The 17,474-nt window shown below is 36.1% G+C and overlaps 4 protein-coding genes across 5 annotated transcripts; 2 read left to right on the top strand and 2 right to left on the bottom strand.

Annotated features, from left to right (window-relative positions):
• The first annotated feature begins 602 nt into the window (after positions 1–602).
• On the top strand, positions 603–6,427 carry LOC141704545 (uncharacterized). 2 transcript variants are annotated; one of them, XM_074507777.1, is made up of 8 exons: positions 608–896; positions 1,538–1,601; positions 3,159–3,429; positions 3,539–3,600; positions 4,846–5,029; positions 5,179–5,275; positions 5,385–5,467; positions 6,090–6,427. In XM_074507777.1, the coding sequence occupies exons 2-8, from the start codon at positions 1,542–1,544 to the stop codon at positions 6,095–6,097; spliced, it is 765 nt and encodes a 254-aa protein (XP_074363878.1). In that variant the 5' UTR covers positions 608–896; positions 1,538–1,541; the 3' UTR covers positions 6,098–6,427. The 2 variants fall into 2 exon arrangements, with proteins under 2 accessions (XP_074363877.1, XP_074363878.1); XM_074507776.1 differs by lacking the exon at positions 5,385–5,467 and having other exon boundaries at positions 603–896.
• A 526-nt stretch (positions 6,428–6,953) lies between these two features.
• On the bottom strand, positions 6,954–8,870 carry LOC141704546 (uncharacterized). The gene is made up of 4 exons (XM_074507778.1): positions 8,850–8,870; positions 8,395–8,712; positions 7,789–8,131; positions 6,954–7,705 (listed from the first exon to the last, which is right to left on the bottom strand). Exons 1-4 carry the CDS (start codon positions 8,868–8,870, stop codon positions 6,954–6,956), a joined length of 1,434 nt encoding a protein of 477 aa, XP_074363879.1.
• A 107-nt stretch (positions 8,871–8,977) lies between these two features.
• On the bottom strand, positions 8,978–11,515 carry LOC141704544 (uncharacterized). The gene is made up of 2 exons (XM_074507775.1): positions 11,289–11,515; positions 8,978–11,045 (listed from the first exon to the last, which is right to left on the bottom strand). Exons 1-2 carry the CDS (start codon positions 11,331–11,333, stop codon positions 9,216–9,218), a joined length of 1,875 nt encoding a protein of 624 aa, XP_074363876.1. The 5' UTR covers positions 11,334–11,515; the 3' UTR covers positions 8,978–9,215.
• A 2,880-nt stretch (positions 11,516–14,395) lies between these two features.
• On the top strand, positions 14,396–15,922 carry LOC141704547 (BURP domain protein USPL1-like). The gene is made up of 2 exons (XM_074507779.1): positions 14,396–14,499; positions 14,861–15,922. Exons 1-2 carry the CDS (start codon positions 14,446–14,448, stop codon positions 15,674–15,676), a joined length of 870 nt encoding a protein of 289 aa, XP_074363880.1. The 5' UTR covers positions 14,396–14,445; the 3' UTR covers positions 15,677–15,922.
• Positions 15,923–17,474: the final 1,552 nt, after the last annotated feature.

Below are 17,474 nucleotides of genomic sequence, written 5' to 3' on the forward strand. Positions count from 1 at the left end.
GCCGTGGGAGGCAAACCCCCCTTCAGGTGTTTTGCAGGCTCCCAACCAGCAGCTACACCTCATTCACGCCCAGAAGGTCCAGAAACGGCATCGGACGGAGCCGCCCGCTCACCGGAGTTATCAGATGGGACCGGAGAAAAATATTATTTTAACGATATTATTAATTTATCGATTATTAATTCATCGAGGTTTAAGTGTATATATGTACAAACGGTTCATTTTTTCTATAAGAAATTAATCAACAATAAAATAAAATAACACCTAATTATTCGAGAACCGTTTCAAGAACGAAAATTTTAGCATTTTTTTTTTTCATACAGTCCAATATTCGAGTAAGCAAAGATAATACTCCCTCCGTCCCACTCATTTATTTACCTACTTTTTCCACATGCTTAACATATATTTTAAGACGTTTGTAATATATATTTTTTATAAATTTCTTTTCTTATATAAAAATTTAAAATTTAAATTTTTATTTAAAAAATATTTAAAATTATTTAAAAAAACATATTTTACGGAGATTTAAAATACGTGCCGATCCCGTCCCGGGACGGAGAGGGCCGGAGGGAGGAGTACAAGTTTGTCTGATATTGAAACTTGTTACGTCAAAAGTATGTACGTGGCGTCACCTGGTTCGCCAAACGGCGCAAACCATGGTATAACAACAAATTGAATATTTGAATTTGTGCTGAATCACTCAAGTAGTCCTCGTGCTCGCAGCTTCAGGCTTTCAAGAACGACCCAACTTCTTCTTCGTCAACTAAGCCAAACCCACCCAGCTTCAAACTTTACAAAACACATATAAGTTCGGATCACCCTTTTTGTGTGTGTAGATATTTAAAGTCTGTGTATATAATTACTCATCTGTGCTGATGCTGCGAACATTTGTCTAGAAGGTGACTGCTTTGTTACCTCCCTTTTTAAAAATCAATCTCTCTCCCTCTCTCTCTCTCTCTCTCTCTCTCTCTCTCTCCCTCCCTCTCTCCTCTCCTCTTCCCTCTCTCTCTCTCCTCTTCCCTCTCTCTCTCTCTCTCTCTCTCTCTCTCTCTCTCTCTCTCTCTCTCTCCCTCCCTCCCTCCTCTTCCCCCCTCTCTCTCCCTCCTCTTCCCCCTCTCTCTCCCTCCTCTTCCCCCTCTCTCTCTCCCCCCTCTCCCTCTCCCCCTCCCTCTCCCTCTCTTTCCCTCTCTCTCTCTCTCTCTCTCTCCCTCTCTCACTCCCTCCCTCCCTCTCTCTCCCTCCCCCTCTCTCTCTCCCTCTCCCTCCCCCTCTCTCTCTCCCTCCCCCTCTCTCTCATTTATTAATTTAGTTATGTTCTGAAATACCCAATAAATTTATTAATTATGTTATGTTCTTAAATCCCCAATACAAAATAATTACTTAGCTAGATTGTTGATCAGTGAAATGTAAACTTGATTATGCACTTGTGTAATGGCACTCTACTTGTTTGAATCAATGCCTGACCTGGTTGACACTCTTTATACCTGTCGAATAGTTTATGTTGTTATAGCTATTTATGCTTATATGTTTGTGATTGCAGAATAATGTATCTTGGAGATGAGATGCACAAGGCTAAGGCCATGACATGGTATCGAATTGCTCAGGTTGGTGTTCGTATATCTTTGGTTTTAAAGTGCGAAAATATGTATGTTCTTTTTGTTTTTCGAAGAATTGTAGAGCAACCAATATTTTGAATGTCAATAAAAATAAATCTTAAAACGTTTCGATGATTGTGGAGCTAGGATTGATAAGTATGCAATTACTCTTTAAGGCTGACTTGAATTTGAAGCAGAATGTCAGCACATGGTTTGCCATTTTAGGACATTTCCTTTGAGAAAGCAACTTTAGCGGACCAAAATTACGAAGAGAAAAGTAGAGAGCTTGTCAGCTTGTATCATAAAAGTTGGGTAATTATACGGAGTAGTTAACATGGGTTTGCCCTGGGAAGAGTTGACACCCGCGGTGATATAACCCTTTATGCCAGAGTAAAAAAATTGGTGCCGGCTTTACTTGCTAGGTTTCTGTCTCTTGTCAAATAGCTTGATCGAGTAAGTTCAATATCAACTCTAGGTTGTTAAATGGGTAGCTACAACCTGGAACTTTTGTTTTAAATGGTTTTGTTGCAAGCTGCTTAGTCAGATCATAAAAATGGTGTAAACATGTTGGTGTACTTATTATTGTGCAGAGATATTGCATGCTTCATTTCGAAGAGCATTTTGTGAAATCCTGGAAAGAGGTTAAACTAAGCCATCTTCCAAGAAGTTATTACTTGAAAGTTTTTTATTTGAATGAGTACTGATGAATATGAATAAGATATGCATTAACAATATAATTTTAATGCGTCTAGAGAGATGCTATCTATAAATTTTTTTATCTTTTGGAAGAGATATGTAATTGTTCTACAGAATTCTCCCTTCTAATCTACTTGGCCAGTAATGCGAAAATTACCTTAAACCTCTAGTTTGAACAGTTTTTGTGTTATTTGATTTGCTTTTGGGGTTTTTCTTACCTCAAACTGTTACTGTAGTTGAAAATGCTTACAGCACGTTTGCTTGTGAGTAATTTTACCTTATCCTCTGGCATTGAGGTGTGTTCTTCTTTGGTTCTCATCTTATGGTCTGTGCTGTCCGGGAATCTCTATACAGCCTGTCCCGACTTCAAAATTAGGTATAGGTTGATAGGAATCTAACTGCTGAAACTCTAATTGGAGCTTTAGGAGCTTACGACTAACTGATTTAAATGTCACCTGCTGGTAGTATGCATGTCATTCTTGCTTTATGTGCTGGGCTTCAAAAATTTGACACGAGCTTCTCCATCATGTTTCTCTTTCTCATCAGGGGTTTGTCATTTTCAAAATAAAATTAACTGAGATGAGATTCAGAAGATTTTGTTTTTACTATTTTTTTGAGATGACTGGTTGACAAGGAAACCAATGGTTTACATTATTATTTTTGTTTTATGCGAGTTTTGTTAAAAAAGATTTCTCTGTAATATATTATGACTTGGTAAGCTCTGTATATTCAGGCCTCCTAATAGCTCATGATATATGATAATATAATTACTCTGTGATCCAATTGATGGTGTAGAATGAGTGAATATCAGTAACTTTCAAGCCGGGATTCAGATATATGATTCTCATTTGACAGCAAAATCTTTTGCAGATTGGGAATCTGGGGCTTCTTCTACTCTGGCATTTTGTCCACTTAATCGTCAATTTATGGTACTTTGCATTAGGGTTAGGTCAAACACTTGAAAGCTATCTTATATCCAGAGGGTTATTAAAGAGGTATAATTCCCTTGATTCAAACAGAGTTCGGTACCTGGCAGTTGTTATGGACAGTAAAGAAGCTGGTCAAACTTCAGAAGTTATCAAACTTCTACAGCATCTTGAAGATATTGGTATTAAGCATGTCTGCCTATATGACCCTGAAGGTAAGGTATTTTGGTGTTCTTTAACCTTATTACTAGTTAATTACATGAACCAGTGTGCTCAACTCACTCTGAACCAAAAAGTTTGCATCCTAAATCTTCATTGTTGTAGGATTGCTAAAGAAATCAAAGGAAGCCATCTTGGAGAAATTAACCTATGTGAAGTTATACGAGGTACACACTACAACTGTCACTATCTAGTCAATCAAATTCAAACTTGTAAATGTGTTTCCAAAGTTGAGAGGTTGTTTTTGCTCGGATAATCATGCATAATGAAACTTCATTTTGAAATTCTTCTGTCATATTTTGTTTCTGAATTTACAAATCGTTAAGTCATAACTTATGAATTGAATAGATCTAGACCTGACTATTGTACACGACACAAATGCACAACTCAAAAATTTTGGTGTTTGGATTTAGTAAAATCTTACATGAAGCAGCAAAATACATTGACTTGAAAGCACATGGGCATATTTTGTATTGTGTTTGGGTTTTCGGTTAGGTACATGAAACGACACGGAAATACATGAAAATATATATATATATTTAATTCTCTTATATATCGTAAAATCATTATCTTGTAATATAATAAAAAAGATACTAAACTTGCAGTAAAAGTATAATATTAATTTTTTTTTAAACCTATGTAAGTAATATTGAAATTAAAATATGTGTTAGTGATATTTTATCACTTAATAATTTAAATATTTGTGTTTTTATTTTTTACACATGACAAGACAACATGACATGAAAAGACACGAATTTATCCATTGTGGGGATCAAGAATTAATCCTCATACACCTACTAAATGATGTGCCTGAAATGCATTTCCTCCAGCTCCTGAAAAGACATTATATAGAATAGATTAAAAAGGCCAATGATCCTAAAGTTAGGATTTATTTCTTGTCACAAAATTTACTTGTAGCCATATCGCAGCGGACTGACGTAAATTTTCTACCGCATGTACGTTCCCAGAATTGTGGTGTTCTTCTAATTCTTCTAATATAAAACTTTGTTGTTGAGCATCTTGAACTTGCCATCTCTTAGCTGAGATTGTTAAAAAATCATTAGTTCCTAATGAAATGGATGTAGCAGTAGCTTGTTGAAAACATAGAGTCCTTACTTTTCCACGATACAAAATCTTAGTGCCGTGTTTGGCTTTGCCATTTGAGATACCAAACATGCAAAACACGAAACCGTTTCCATGTGTAGACAGATCTTATCAACTACTACTGAATGCTCTTCATTAAGTTTATCTGAAGATTAACTTATTTCCCCACTTTGTCTGCATGGTTTTAGCTATGCACTAAGTTTTTTGTTTAAAATAAATTACCAGCGTGATTCGTGCTTAGAATATTATAGGCACTGTTACTATTGTCTTCGGAAATGGCATTTGTAATCCTATTTTAATTTATGCAGGAAGCTACTAAATCTGATTCCCTAGTCAGGAAAGATATCACTTTAGAATTTGCTTCGTTTTCGGATGGAAAAAAAGCAGTTTTGAAAGCAGCCAACTATCTTTTTAAGAAGAACTATTTATGTGAAGAACAGAAAGAGTTTGTTTGTACTGAATCTCACATTGATGAGGCGCTAAAAGCAATTGGTATGTGTTTCCTCTTACTTCAGTACCTCACTCTTCCACATTCACTTGGTGATTGTTGCATTAAATATTTTTTTTTGTACTATTATATACTTTGGTACAAATAGATAAATATCTCCTTTCCTATGGCAATTTTCTTGAGATTCTATCAGGTTGTGCACGCCCTGATCCAGATCTTTTATTAGTTTATGGGCCTGCAAGATGTCACCTTGGTTTTCCAGCATGGAGACTTCGTTATACCGAAATTGTGTAAGTTTACAGACATGCTTCATACCCTTCAGGAGAGCCTCACCAACATTTTTATTTTTCTGATCCTAATAAAAGCTTTGAAATTTGTTACCTTGTTTTTCTTTTTTAGACATATGGGACCCTTGAAGTCCATGAAATTTGGCTCTTTAATAAAAGCAATTTACAACTTCACCAAGGTTCATCAAAATTATGGTATGCCTTGTACTATGTTTTTCTTATTGTCTTAACTATATTTTCAGTACAAGAACATAACAAAATAAAAAAGAACTTACAGTTGCAACTCAGACCTCCTTACTTCCAACTCGTGAATAGGAAATATTTCAAGCAACAAGAGAGTGATTCCTCTTATTTATATATTATGCACGGTTAACTGTTAAACAAGTTTATTGGGTTTTTATTAGTCATTATAATTCCTGTTCCAAATCTCCATCAAGGTTTCTAGATCTATGATATGCTTATTTTCTGATTTTCCGTTCGAATGGTGCAGTAAGAGCAGTGAGGATCCTTCAATCTTTTTTGCGAAGTTAAATATGCTGATCTTCATGTTTTTCTTGTTAGGTCAAGTGACTTTGAAGTAGGAAAAACTCTATGATTAAGAAACAAAATTGTTTCCTCTTTTTTTCATTTTTCCTTTTCCAGAAACTTTTTCCTCGTTTTGGCTGCAGTATCTAGATGAATATCCCACAACATAATTTACTATTTTCGTATTATTAGTAATATAGATATTAGTGATGTGCAAGGACCAAAAGAACAAGAATCTTTCACTGAATTCGGATGGTCATTCCATTAATTCTGTTTACTTCTTTAATTTCAGGTACATGAACCAATACATCAGGAGAAATCTCATACTCCATCCGTCCATCGGCAAAAAACAATATGAATTACTAGGGAAAAACTTTGACAAACAGATATAATAGATTCAACTTGTGTATTGATTATAATGTCTTTGTGGTTTATCATACCAGAGATTAGGAACGTCAAATTCCATCAATGTCGTCGTTACATTGTTTTTTGTTAGAATTTTGACTATCAGTTAAGATTCTGATAGCATTCGTTCTTTTATAGGTCTTTATAAGGATATCTAGATTTAGATGCAATCTATACAGCTACATACATATATCGTTAGAAAATCAATTTATTTCTTGTTAGTTCTATTTAGTCCCTTAATTGTTGCCCGAGCTGCCCAGTTGCTGAACGTGCCACAATTAATTTTTGTGTGTAAAGGATCGAAAAGTTAAATAGAAGCGTAAAATGTTACCTGCATTGTGCATGTCGGACTAATGAGGCAGCAGCGTGCTTTTGTCAAGTCTCAGGATTCGCATACTTCATGCTTAAATCTCAACTATTCATCATCATGCTACTATGCTGGAACATTAGGCCTTGGCTCAAAATCTTCTTTAAAAAATGTATATTCTTTCAGCTTTCTATTACCATGGTAGACTGAGATATAAGGTCTTGTTCTAAAATCCTTTACAAAAGATCATACTGTTACATATTCTCATTTTCTGTGAGCTTATACTGTTATGGTGTCAATCACTGAATGGCATTTGTAGCTCTTAAAGTATCATTATCATCTCAACTTTTCGACAGACTCTACAGGTTCCTGGATTGTTAAGAACACAGATTGAACAAACAACCCAACCTGGAAACCCTTTTTTCGGTCTGTTTATTACATGTTTCAAGAAACAATGTTGAGCACAGTTGATGCAGCATTGAGTTTTGACACTTGATGAGGGTCTTCATACATTGATTCAAGAAAGTAGAAAAACAAAGAAGATGTTGACAGTAGTAGAGCTAATGCATCTGATACCATAAATGCATGAAAAGCTGTCTTCTTTGTAAGTGCCACTAATCCTTCGTCAACCTCTCCACTTTGACGGAGACCACCAGGCATAGTGAATCTATTACCAGCTGCTGCCAAATGTAGTATATTTTGATCATCTTTATTAACAGCTGTGTATGGAGAGTTATCAGCTTTGGATGCAGAAGACAAAGGTGGTACCAGTGTGGAAGCATATCCACATTCGACTGCTACATGAAATGGCGTTTGTACCATATTCTCGTACACAAATTGGTGTCCAACATTTTCTTTTGCTTCTATGATGGCACCAAGTACTGAATCAAATTCGTGATAGACAGCGTAGTGGAGTAATGTACATCCATTATCTTCTGTAAAAGTTACAAGTCCTCTGGCACCTTCTAAGAGACATAATACATCTACAAAGCCATTATCGATGGCTTTGTAGATTAAACGCATTAGACCATTTCTTTTAATTTCACGACCATGTTGACAGGCCGGATCTTCCTGTAGTATCAGTCTAACAGCGTCTGCATTATTTCTCTCCACAACCAGTTGTAAGACAGTGCTTCCAAACTCGTCTGTTCTACAGAATAATGCTTCAAATTCTGCACCAGTACTCCAACGTTTGGCTGCAACAACCAGGACCATCTAAAGACAGAGCTGCGCAAGTCGACATTCTGAATAAGAGCATGCAGAGCAGTGGTCCTACCACCAGGACCATCTAAAGACAGAGCTGCGCAAGACGTGCACATCTCCTTCACTACATCTTTGAACCCATTTTCCGCAGCTATGTAGACTGGAGTTTTGTCATTTGGATCGGCTTTTACTAAGAGCTTAACAATTGCCACATTATCAGTAAGGACTGCTAAGTGCAAGGCAGTGTTCCCCATTTGACCATTAGCTTGCCTAATAAAATCCTGAAAAGAACTAATTGGATTATGCAGGGTATCATCATTAGCTGAAGCAGAAGGCAAATTACGCCTGGCTGCATCAAGGAGAGCCTCCACCACTTGAGCGTGTCCACGATCTGCTGCAAGGTAAAGTGCAGTTTGTTTCTGATTATCCAACTTGACCAAAAGCTTTTTGTTTGCTAATGCACTTGTTAAATATATGATCCCACGGGGCCTTCCTCTAATACCTTAAGGTTTTAGATGAGCTGGTTACTCAACATGGTATCAGAGCTTAGGCTGGCGGGAGAACTACGGTTCGACCCATAAATGGGCTTTCGAGTGAGGGGGAGTGTTAAATATATGATCCTACGGGGCCTTCCTCTAATATCTTAAGATTTTAGATGAGCTGGTTACTCAATAGCACTCACAATGAATCGAACATTTTCTACAACTCCCTTCTTTGATTCAACATGAAGCATAGTTTCTCCTGCTTCTTTCAGTAAATCGGCTTCCATCTCCAAGGCAGCTCTAGAAATAGGATCTCCAGCAATGGCATTGGCAAAACACTTCGCAACAGCTCGAGTATCTTCTTTCATCAGTGCAAGCTTCCCATCTATCATTTGTTGTGCTTCTTTCCTAAAATTCACATCAAATCTCTCTCGTTCACTAGCCGTGAACACTGAACTTGAAAAAATATCCCTTTTCTGATCAATTTGGATATGGTCAAGAGCAACTTTGATTTTTACCTATAATAATTGAAATAAAGGATGGACAATAATTTAATAATTATCTTGATTTGAAGAAATACATTGTCTATGTATATGATCAATTTCCACAGTTTTGTTTATTGAGTTGCACATGATACTTATTTTACAATATTTACATTGTCTATGTATATGACCATTGTATATCAATTTCCACGGTTTCATCAAATATGTTACAGATTCCAAGCTCGGCTAACCAAACAATGATTTTTCTATTGAGATCCCGTGAATATATTAGAAACGCGGAAATTTATAATTTTAGACCAATTTATTTGATGAAATTGACGTGAATGGAACGATCACTACTATTATAAAAGAGATTCAATCAAGATGCACTAAACCGAACAAAACAACTTAGTTACTTAATACTCAAAACAAACAGCGAATGCAAATGACAGTCCTCTTATTTTAGATATAGCTATGAGGATGATGAATCATCTGATGCTCGAGCCTCGATGCTCATATGTTTACTTCGCAACCCCAAGCTATTCCTGATAAATAGAAATATTGGGCCTTGGTTTCAGATCATCAGCACATGACTTCTCTTCTTTAAGCTTTTCATCATCATGGTAGGCTGAGATATTTGGCCTGGGTTCAATATCTTTGACGAAAGAGTCATTCTTCGTGAGCTTTTCATCGTCATGGTAGGCTGAAATGTTAGGCCTTGGTTCAATATCTTCGGAAAAAGTGCCAGTTTTTTCAAGCTTGTCATCACCATTGTAGGCTGAAATGTTTGGCCTTGGTTCAATATCTTTGTTAAAAGACTCATTATCTCTGAGCTTCTCGTCGTCATGGTAGGCTGAAATATTAGGCCTTGGTTCAATATCATCCACGAATGATTCACCTTTCTTGAGTTTCTTATCACCTTGGTAGGCTGAAATGTTAGGCCTTGGTTCAATATCTTTGTTAAAAGACTCATTATCTCTGAGCTTCTCGTCGTCATGGTAGGCTGAAATATTAGGCCTTGGTTCAATATCATCCACGAATGATTCACCTTTCTTGAGTTTCTTATCACCTTGGTAGGCTGAAATGTTAGGCCTTGGTTCAATATCTTTGTTGAAAGACTCATTATCTCTGAGCTTCTCGTCGTCATGGTAGCTTGAAATATTAGGCCTTGGTTCAATATCATCCACGAATGATTCACCTTTCTCGCGTTTCTTATCACCTTGGTAGGCTGAAATGTTAGGCCTTGGTTCAATATCTTTGTTGAAAGACTCATTATCTCTGAGCTTCTCGTCGTCATGGTAGCTTGAAATATTAGGCCTTGGTTCAATATCATCCACGAATGATTCACCTTTCTCGCGTTTCTTATCACCTTGGTAGGCTGAAATGTTAGGCCTTGGTTCAATATCTTTGTTGAAAGACTCATTATCTCTGAGCTTCTCGTCGTCATGGTAGCTTGAAATATTAGGCCTTGGTTCAATATCATCCACGAATGATTCACCTTTCTCGCGTTTCTTATCACCTTGGTAGGCTGAAATGTTAGGCCTTGGTTCAATATCTTTGTTGAAAGACTCATTATCTCTGAGCTTCTCGTCGTCATGGTAGCTTGAAATATTAGGCCTTGGTTCAATATCATCCACGAATGATTCACCTTTCTCGCGTTTCTTATCACCTTGGTAGGCTGAAATGTTAGGCCTTGGTTCAATATCTTTGTTGAAAGACTCATTATCTCTGAGCTTCTCGTCGTCATGGTAGCTTGAAATATTAGGCCTTGGTTCAATATCATCCACGAATGATTCACCTTTCTCGCGTTTCTTATCACCTTGGTAGGCTGAAATGTTAGGCCTTGGTTCAATATCTTTGTTGAAAGACTCATTATCTCTGAGCTTCTCGTCGTCATGGTAGCTTGAAATATTAGGCCTTGGTTCAATATCATCCACGAATGATTCACCTTTCTCGCGTTTCTTATCACCTTGGTAGGCTGAAATGTTAGGCCTTGGTTCAATATCTTTGTTGAAAGACTCATTATCTCTGAGCTTCTCGTCGTCATGGTAGCTTGAAATATTAGGCCTTGGTTCAATATCATCCACGAATGATTCACCTTTCTTGAGTTTTTCATCACCCTGGTAGGCTGAAATATTAGGCCTTGGTTCAATATCCCGAGCAGAATGTGCTAATTTCCTGTTGTTCAATGCAGTACCAGTAGCAGTAGACGTATGACAGTCTGATTTCAGATTGTTGTGGCTGATCAGAGGTGGCCTGGAATCACTCACATCCATAAGGCCTTGAATTGCTTCTGGCATTGCCTCATCTTTCATAACAGTTCTCCAGTACTCCGCTGGCTGAGGTCTTGCATACGAAGGGTTCCCAATCTACTCAATAAAACAGAAGAAACTTATTAATGTATATGAGAAGAAGTGTGACACAAGCAATGCTCTTGCTAATGTGTAGTTCAGAACGTTTGATTTAAGAGAACAACGTACAATGTCAAAGAAATAATGACAAATTATGCGTGAACAAGAGGCCTAGTGAATTACATGTATGACAGATAAATATACAGCATCTAAATAGTTGAGCAAAATGAAGGGTGCAGCTAAGTACTGATATACACTTACAAGGAGGAGATAAAATAGAGCACAGAAGGCAGATGGTGATCCCATGTCTTCAATGTAAGTAGAAACGGTTCTGCAATGTGCATGGAAGCTCTAATCAGCTAGTTAGCTATTTATAGGAAAATTTTAATGCTAGCAACATAAAGCATAAATGTCTGTAAAAAAATAGCTTAATTTACGGCTACCAGAAGATAGAAATAGGCGATAATTTTTTATTTTTACTATGATGCTGTAGAAAACTTTACAGGCTCAATTCTTTAAGTAGTACACAATGCTGCATACGTATGATAAGGTCTCGTTATCGGTGTTACAGTCATGAGCTAAACATCTGGACAGGATACTTCTACCATCACATCAGATGGTTGGTTACACTAATCAAGCGGAAGCATAAAAGAGAACTAATAAGCAAAATGTGAAAATATAATGGTCTGAACTTGAGACCTTAACAAAATCGAGTTCAAACTTGGACTTTCAGTATTTTCTGATCTTGATTTGCTGGAGAATCACCACTTTCCAATAATCTTAAGATAGCGTGATAATCAAATCAGTCATTGGACACACATTCAATAACATGGTAAAAGTTTGCCTTTAAGTTTCTTTGTATGTGCATTTGCTATGTTATGTTTAGTCTACTGACAGAGAATAGGATCTTCTTTTATTTCTTCTTCATTTTGCATGTAGAAAGTACTCTGCGTGAATTCATAATCATTTTGCAGTTCATTAGGCCATTCTCTAACACCTTGAGATTTTAGAGTAACTGGTTACTTGACATGGTATCAGAGATCCACTCTTCGACCTATAAATGGGCTTTCGACTCATAAATGGGTTTTCGAGTGAGGGGGGTGTAGGAATAATATAAGATCCGCTGTCACTGAGTTTTGTTACGGGACAACCTGCACTTCCATTATTCAGAAATCCTTTTGACAAATTAAAAAATGTTTATACCGAGAGCTGCAATATGTTTGTTGATTTTTGTTCATCTTTGACTCCTGCATATATCTGATCTGTTAAATGAAAATCAATCTTTTAATCACCAACTACAAAAACAAATGCCATTATCCACAACTTGTAGGGTCTGTCTGCTCTTTGAGAGTCAGATGGGAGATAATACTGGTATTTTTTTCTTTTTTTGGAAAATAATGATCTGCATTATATGTTTTTAGTCACAATTCGAAGGCCAGAATGTTTGTTCGTTTTCCTAAAATGTTTGGAAAGTTTGACGATATCCCAGAGCAATTCGACAGTTGAAATTGGTGTGCTGATAAATAGTATCCTGCATCTACTTTCACAATCCTTGTACAATAAAATATGAGGCCTTCGTTTGATGGCTCAGACAGAAACTCTTGAATTCTTGTTTTCCGACAAAATACACCAGTAGCAGTAGATGTGTGACAGTCTGTTTGGGTTAATTTGTTGATCGGAGTCAACACAGTTCAGGAATTATTGCGAGGGCCTTAAGTTGCTTATACTTTCAGTATTCTGCTGCGAGGTCTTGAATTTGAAGTTCTTTCTATCTGCTCAAGATGAAAATTTAATATATCACAGATGCATGATCATATATGAAAGCAATCAACAATCCAAAAAAATTGATCAACAAAAATATTAAGTTATCTGATCTTCTAAATCAGCTGGAGTTGAGAGGAGTGCCAATTTTTCTATCTTATACATTACTCCCCTCACTCAAAAGAACATTTTTGCAATAATCAACCTCGGTCTTTATATTAAATGTTATAACAATTCGCATCCACGTTTAAGAACATGGCAGGAGGTGGAGGATTTAGAAAAAACCTAAGTAGCACCACAAGAATCATGCCAATTTTTTCTTTTATCCGTTTAAATCTTGTCGGGTCTTAAATTATGCACTTAGCATACCAGAAATCCTTACCAGATAAGCCAAGCTGCTATTTGTTTACTATTCTTTAACTATCCTGTTCTGCATTATAAAGTTTATAGTCACAATCTGAGACCATGTTGATTTTACATGTTTTCTGCATTCTTTTGAAGTTATTGATGAGATATATCACTCATTTTGGTTAAATAATTTTACTTTGTACAATGAATAATGCAAAAAAGACATCTATAACCAGAATCACAGGCTCACAACATTGTAATAATTCGAATTGGTGTACTAATAAAACTTTTCTGCATCTTGTACAGAGTGATAAGATTATCTTTAAAGAAAAGCAAGATAACTTGTCCAATTTGATGAGATTTCAGGGTCCATAACTCCATATTCCCTCTGTTAACATGATATGGTCAGATTACAACTGTTAGAATATAGATCTGGTTGGGTCTTCCTCTAACAATTTAAGGTTTTAGAGTGACTGGTTTCTAACACTCCCCCTCACTCGAGAGACCATTTTTGGGTCGAAGAGGAAAATCCATGTTTTCGCTGAGTTATCTGGAAGATCAGGCAACTTAATAATCATTTAAAACTAGTGGAAGATTTACAACCAGTCAAACAAGATATTTGTGTTAATGTTGATGAACATAGATCATTCATTGTCTACTTTTCTTCTTTCCTCTTCTAAACAATTTTGCGCCCTGTATGCTTGATGTTTGTAAAAAGCATAAGACACACATTTATGTAAAATGGAGTGGTGGCCTAATGATATTTTTTTTTGTTTCCTTTGACAAGAGGATGATGGTTTGTATTTTGAAAGAAGCGGAAATGAACAAACAAGGGCTGACAGAAAATTGGCGCCTTCAGTAATGCATATTCAGTAAAAATACCAACTGATTGTGTTCACTTATGAAGGCTCAAGGCCGGCTAATCCAAGCCTGTGCAGTCGCAGACCTTGAACTCCCTTGCGTCTGGCCTAATCTTCTTCGGGACACCAGCTGATACAGATAAACTTAGGTACACTGAGAAACAAGATCATATATCAGTAGCCAAGCACTAAAGTCTGCTGAAGTTCCAATCAGTTGTTCTTGTTTATGTCATGTGCAGTAATCTGCAGTTACACTGTTATGGCGGACGACATGATTTGAATTATAGAGTAAAACGATCAACTTATTTAAAAATAAGCTATAGGGTATTGATAAGTCATCACAATTATTTTATAAAAAATGACAAAGAAAAATACCAAATGAACATGCCTATATACTTTCCTTGCTGATCAGTTTTGTTTACTTATCAGTTTCAAGCAAGTACCAAACTATGGGTCTGCAGTTTTTATCGTATAGTCTCTTCCCGTATCTGCTGCTATTTCTGGTATCATCTGAACCCTACCACTTAAATCATTAGATAAATACACTTTCAGATTCTATATCTGTGTTCAGAGATATAGTTCCGATAGATGATCACTGGTTTAGGTGATCATTATTGCATTGCAGTTTAATTTTCGATTGTACTACATATGAGAAAATGAGATTTGGTGCATACAGTTAAGTTATCATAACCAATTCTTGTCAGTATTGGAGGTGCAAGATATGATCTTCAAGTAAAAAATAGTTTGAAGCTATTATAATTGCAGGACTCTAATAGCTAGACACTAGAGTTTTAGCTTTTTTCTGCTTTTCTAGTAACACTTTTTCTCGACTTCTGCTAAAAGTTTAAGATCTTTGTTTTGCAGATTACATCAAAGCAAACAGATGGAAGTAGAACCATGCAGGTTGATGGTATCAGCGAGGAAACCAATGTTTTACAACTCCATAGCATGGATGTTCAAGGTCATCCATCAAGCCACATGCATCATATGGACTCTTCACTAATCGTGTTCTTCAAACTGGAAGATCTAAAGATGGGGAACACAATGCAAGTTTACTTCCCCAAGAGAGACCCTTCTAGATCTCCTCACTTACTGTCGAAAGAAACAGCAGATTCCATTCCATTCTCACTAGAAGAAGCCCCTTCCCTTCTTAAACGTTTTTCATTTACTCGATATTCTCCTCAAGCCAAAGCCATGGAAGATACTCTCAGGCAATGTGAGAATGAGCCCATCCAAGGAGAAACTAAGTTCTGTGCTACTTCTTTAGAATCCATGCTTGATTTTACTCGTGCCATTTTCGGGTCTGATGTAGATATCAAAATTCTATCAACTAAACATCAAACAAAGTCACCTACACTGATACAAGATTACACAATTTATCAAGTCCCTGAAGAAATCCTAGCTCCAAAAATGGTAGCATGTCACACTATGCCTTACTCTTACGCGGTATTTTACTGTCATTACCAAAAGAGTAAGAGCAGAGTATTTAAGGTCTCACTGGTAGGAGAGAACGGAGATAAAGTTGAAGCTATCGGTGTCTGTCACTTGGACACTTCTCAATGGAGCCCCAGTCACCCGGCCTTCCAAGTCCTTAAAATCGAGCCAGGGACCTCTCCGGTGTGCCATTTCTTCCCCGCGGATAACTTTGTCTGGATTCCATCACCTGCCAATACTCAGTAACAAACACTGTAACATTCAAATGCTTCAACTTTAACATGCTTTGTTTTATGCTTGATTGCAGGTCTTTAACCTTGGTTTGTCTGTAATAATTGTGGCACAATCAGAAGATCTATGTATGAATGTTGTTTAGTAACTGAACAGTATGCATAAGATTTTGTATCAATTCCATCAAAAATGTTTCGTGCTAATCTTCAATAAATGTTTCGTGCTAATCTCGGCCCATAAGATTCTGATGGATTTCTGAAAAACTCCACAAAATATTCAAGACTCTACAAAATTTTAGTATCAATTCCATCCGAATCCGCGAACAATTAAAATTAACGAAAATCTTTTAAAATCCACATATTATTAACTATTCTTTAAAATCTGAAATAAATGCACTCATGTAGTACATCACTTACGAGCATTTAATAGTAGATATGACTAGAGATACGAGCATTTAATAGTAGATATGACTAGAGATAAGTTTTGAAAAAGCATGTAGGGATAGATATGACTAGAGATAAGCTGAGAAAAAAAAATATGCATAAAATATATGTAAGTCTTAAATAATTTCATACATCATATTGTTGTTGGGGGTTCTTATATTGCCTATAAAATCAGAACTTGTAGAGTAAGCACAATAAGATTATATGTTGCATTCAAACAATTCACCACAGAAGAATGAAGTTTTCTGGTTTCCTTTTCGTTTTCATTGTACTTTTTGCGGTAAGTACTTTTCTAGTTTATAATCTTACGACAAGTATCTGTTCTAAGAAATTCTCGGGCCCAACCCACTGACAACAGAGAATAAACTCATAACCACTTGAGTTATTCAACGTTGCTCGTACAATTTTTGTTTTACTAATAGCTAACAATTGAATTTTATGTCGATGTCGTTTTTATCAGTATGCTGGCCTTGTCTCGGCAAGAAAAGGTCCCAAAGACTACTGGAAACGAGTGATGAATGGAAAACCGATGCCTGAGGCAATTAGAGATCTTTATTACCAAGATTCATCATCTCAATCTCCTTACCCTTCTTTGCAGAATTTATTGACCCAAAACCCAGTTCAGATCCAAAAAAAAATTGGTGTAGGCGTCCAATTGTTTTGGTGTAATCCTCCGATACATGACAAATCGATTACTATACCTGGAAATGTTTAAACCTCACAAAAATGGCTTTTAATAAAAAGATTTTGTAACTCCACCTCAGTTCAGTTATCGTTCAGGGCCAACAATCACATGATCATTTGCAAGATTTTTTTTTGAATAATACGATCTGTAGAAGTGATAAAGTTATACTACGAACTAAGTGCAAGAAATTTTAAAATAAGTAACTTATGACTTAAAATCAATAAGTGACTTATAATTAATAATTATAAGTAATAAGTAGATGAATCCTTAAAAAGTTACATATATGTTTGGATAATTTTACTTCTAAGTCAGATTTTTTTAAAATTAAATGAATTAAAATAAATTATTTTTAAATATAATTATCTTAATTTGTGATTTTTAAATTATATTAACGTTTAAAAACATACATTTTAAAGCTGAAGTAAATAAAAAAGCGAAAAATCAAAATAAGTTGAGAAAAAGTATGTTGTTACCAACATTTAACTTATCAGCTTATAAGTTAAAAATTCAGCTTATAAGCTGGGTCGACAAACACTCGTGAATAAGTATTTACGGACTTATAAGTTAATAAGCGACTCATCAGTAGTAGCCCAAACAGGGCATAAGACTTGGGGCCTGTTTGACAGTTACTTAAAAAGTAACTTATTCACTTATCGACCAGTGTTTGTCGATCCTACTTATAAGT

This window comes from Apium graveolens, unplaced genomic scaffold, assembly GCF_009905375.1.
Source record: "Apium graveolens cultivar Ventura unplaced genomic scaffold, ASM990537v1 ctg7962, whole genome shotgun sequence".
Taxonomy (NCBI): Eukaryota; Viridiplantae; Streptophyta; class Magnoliopsida; order Apiales; family Apiaceae; genus Apium; species Apium graveolens.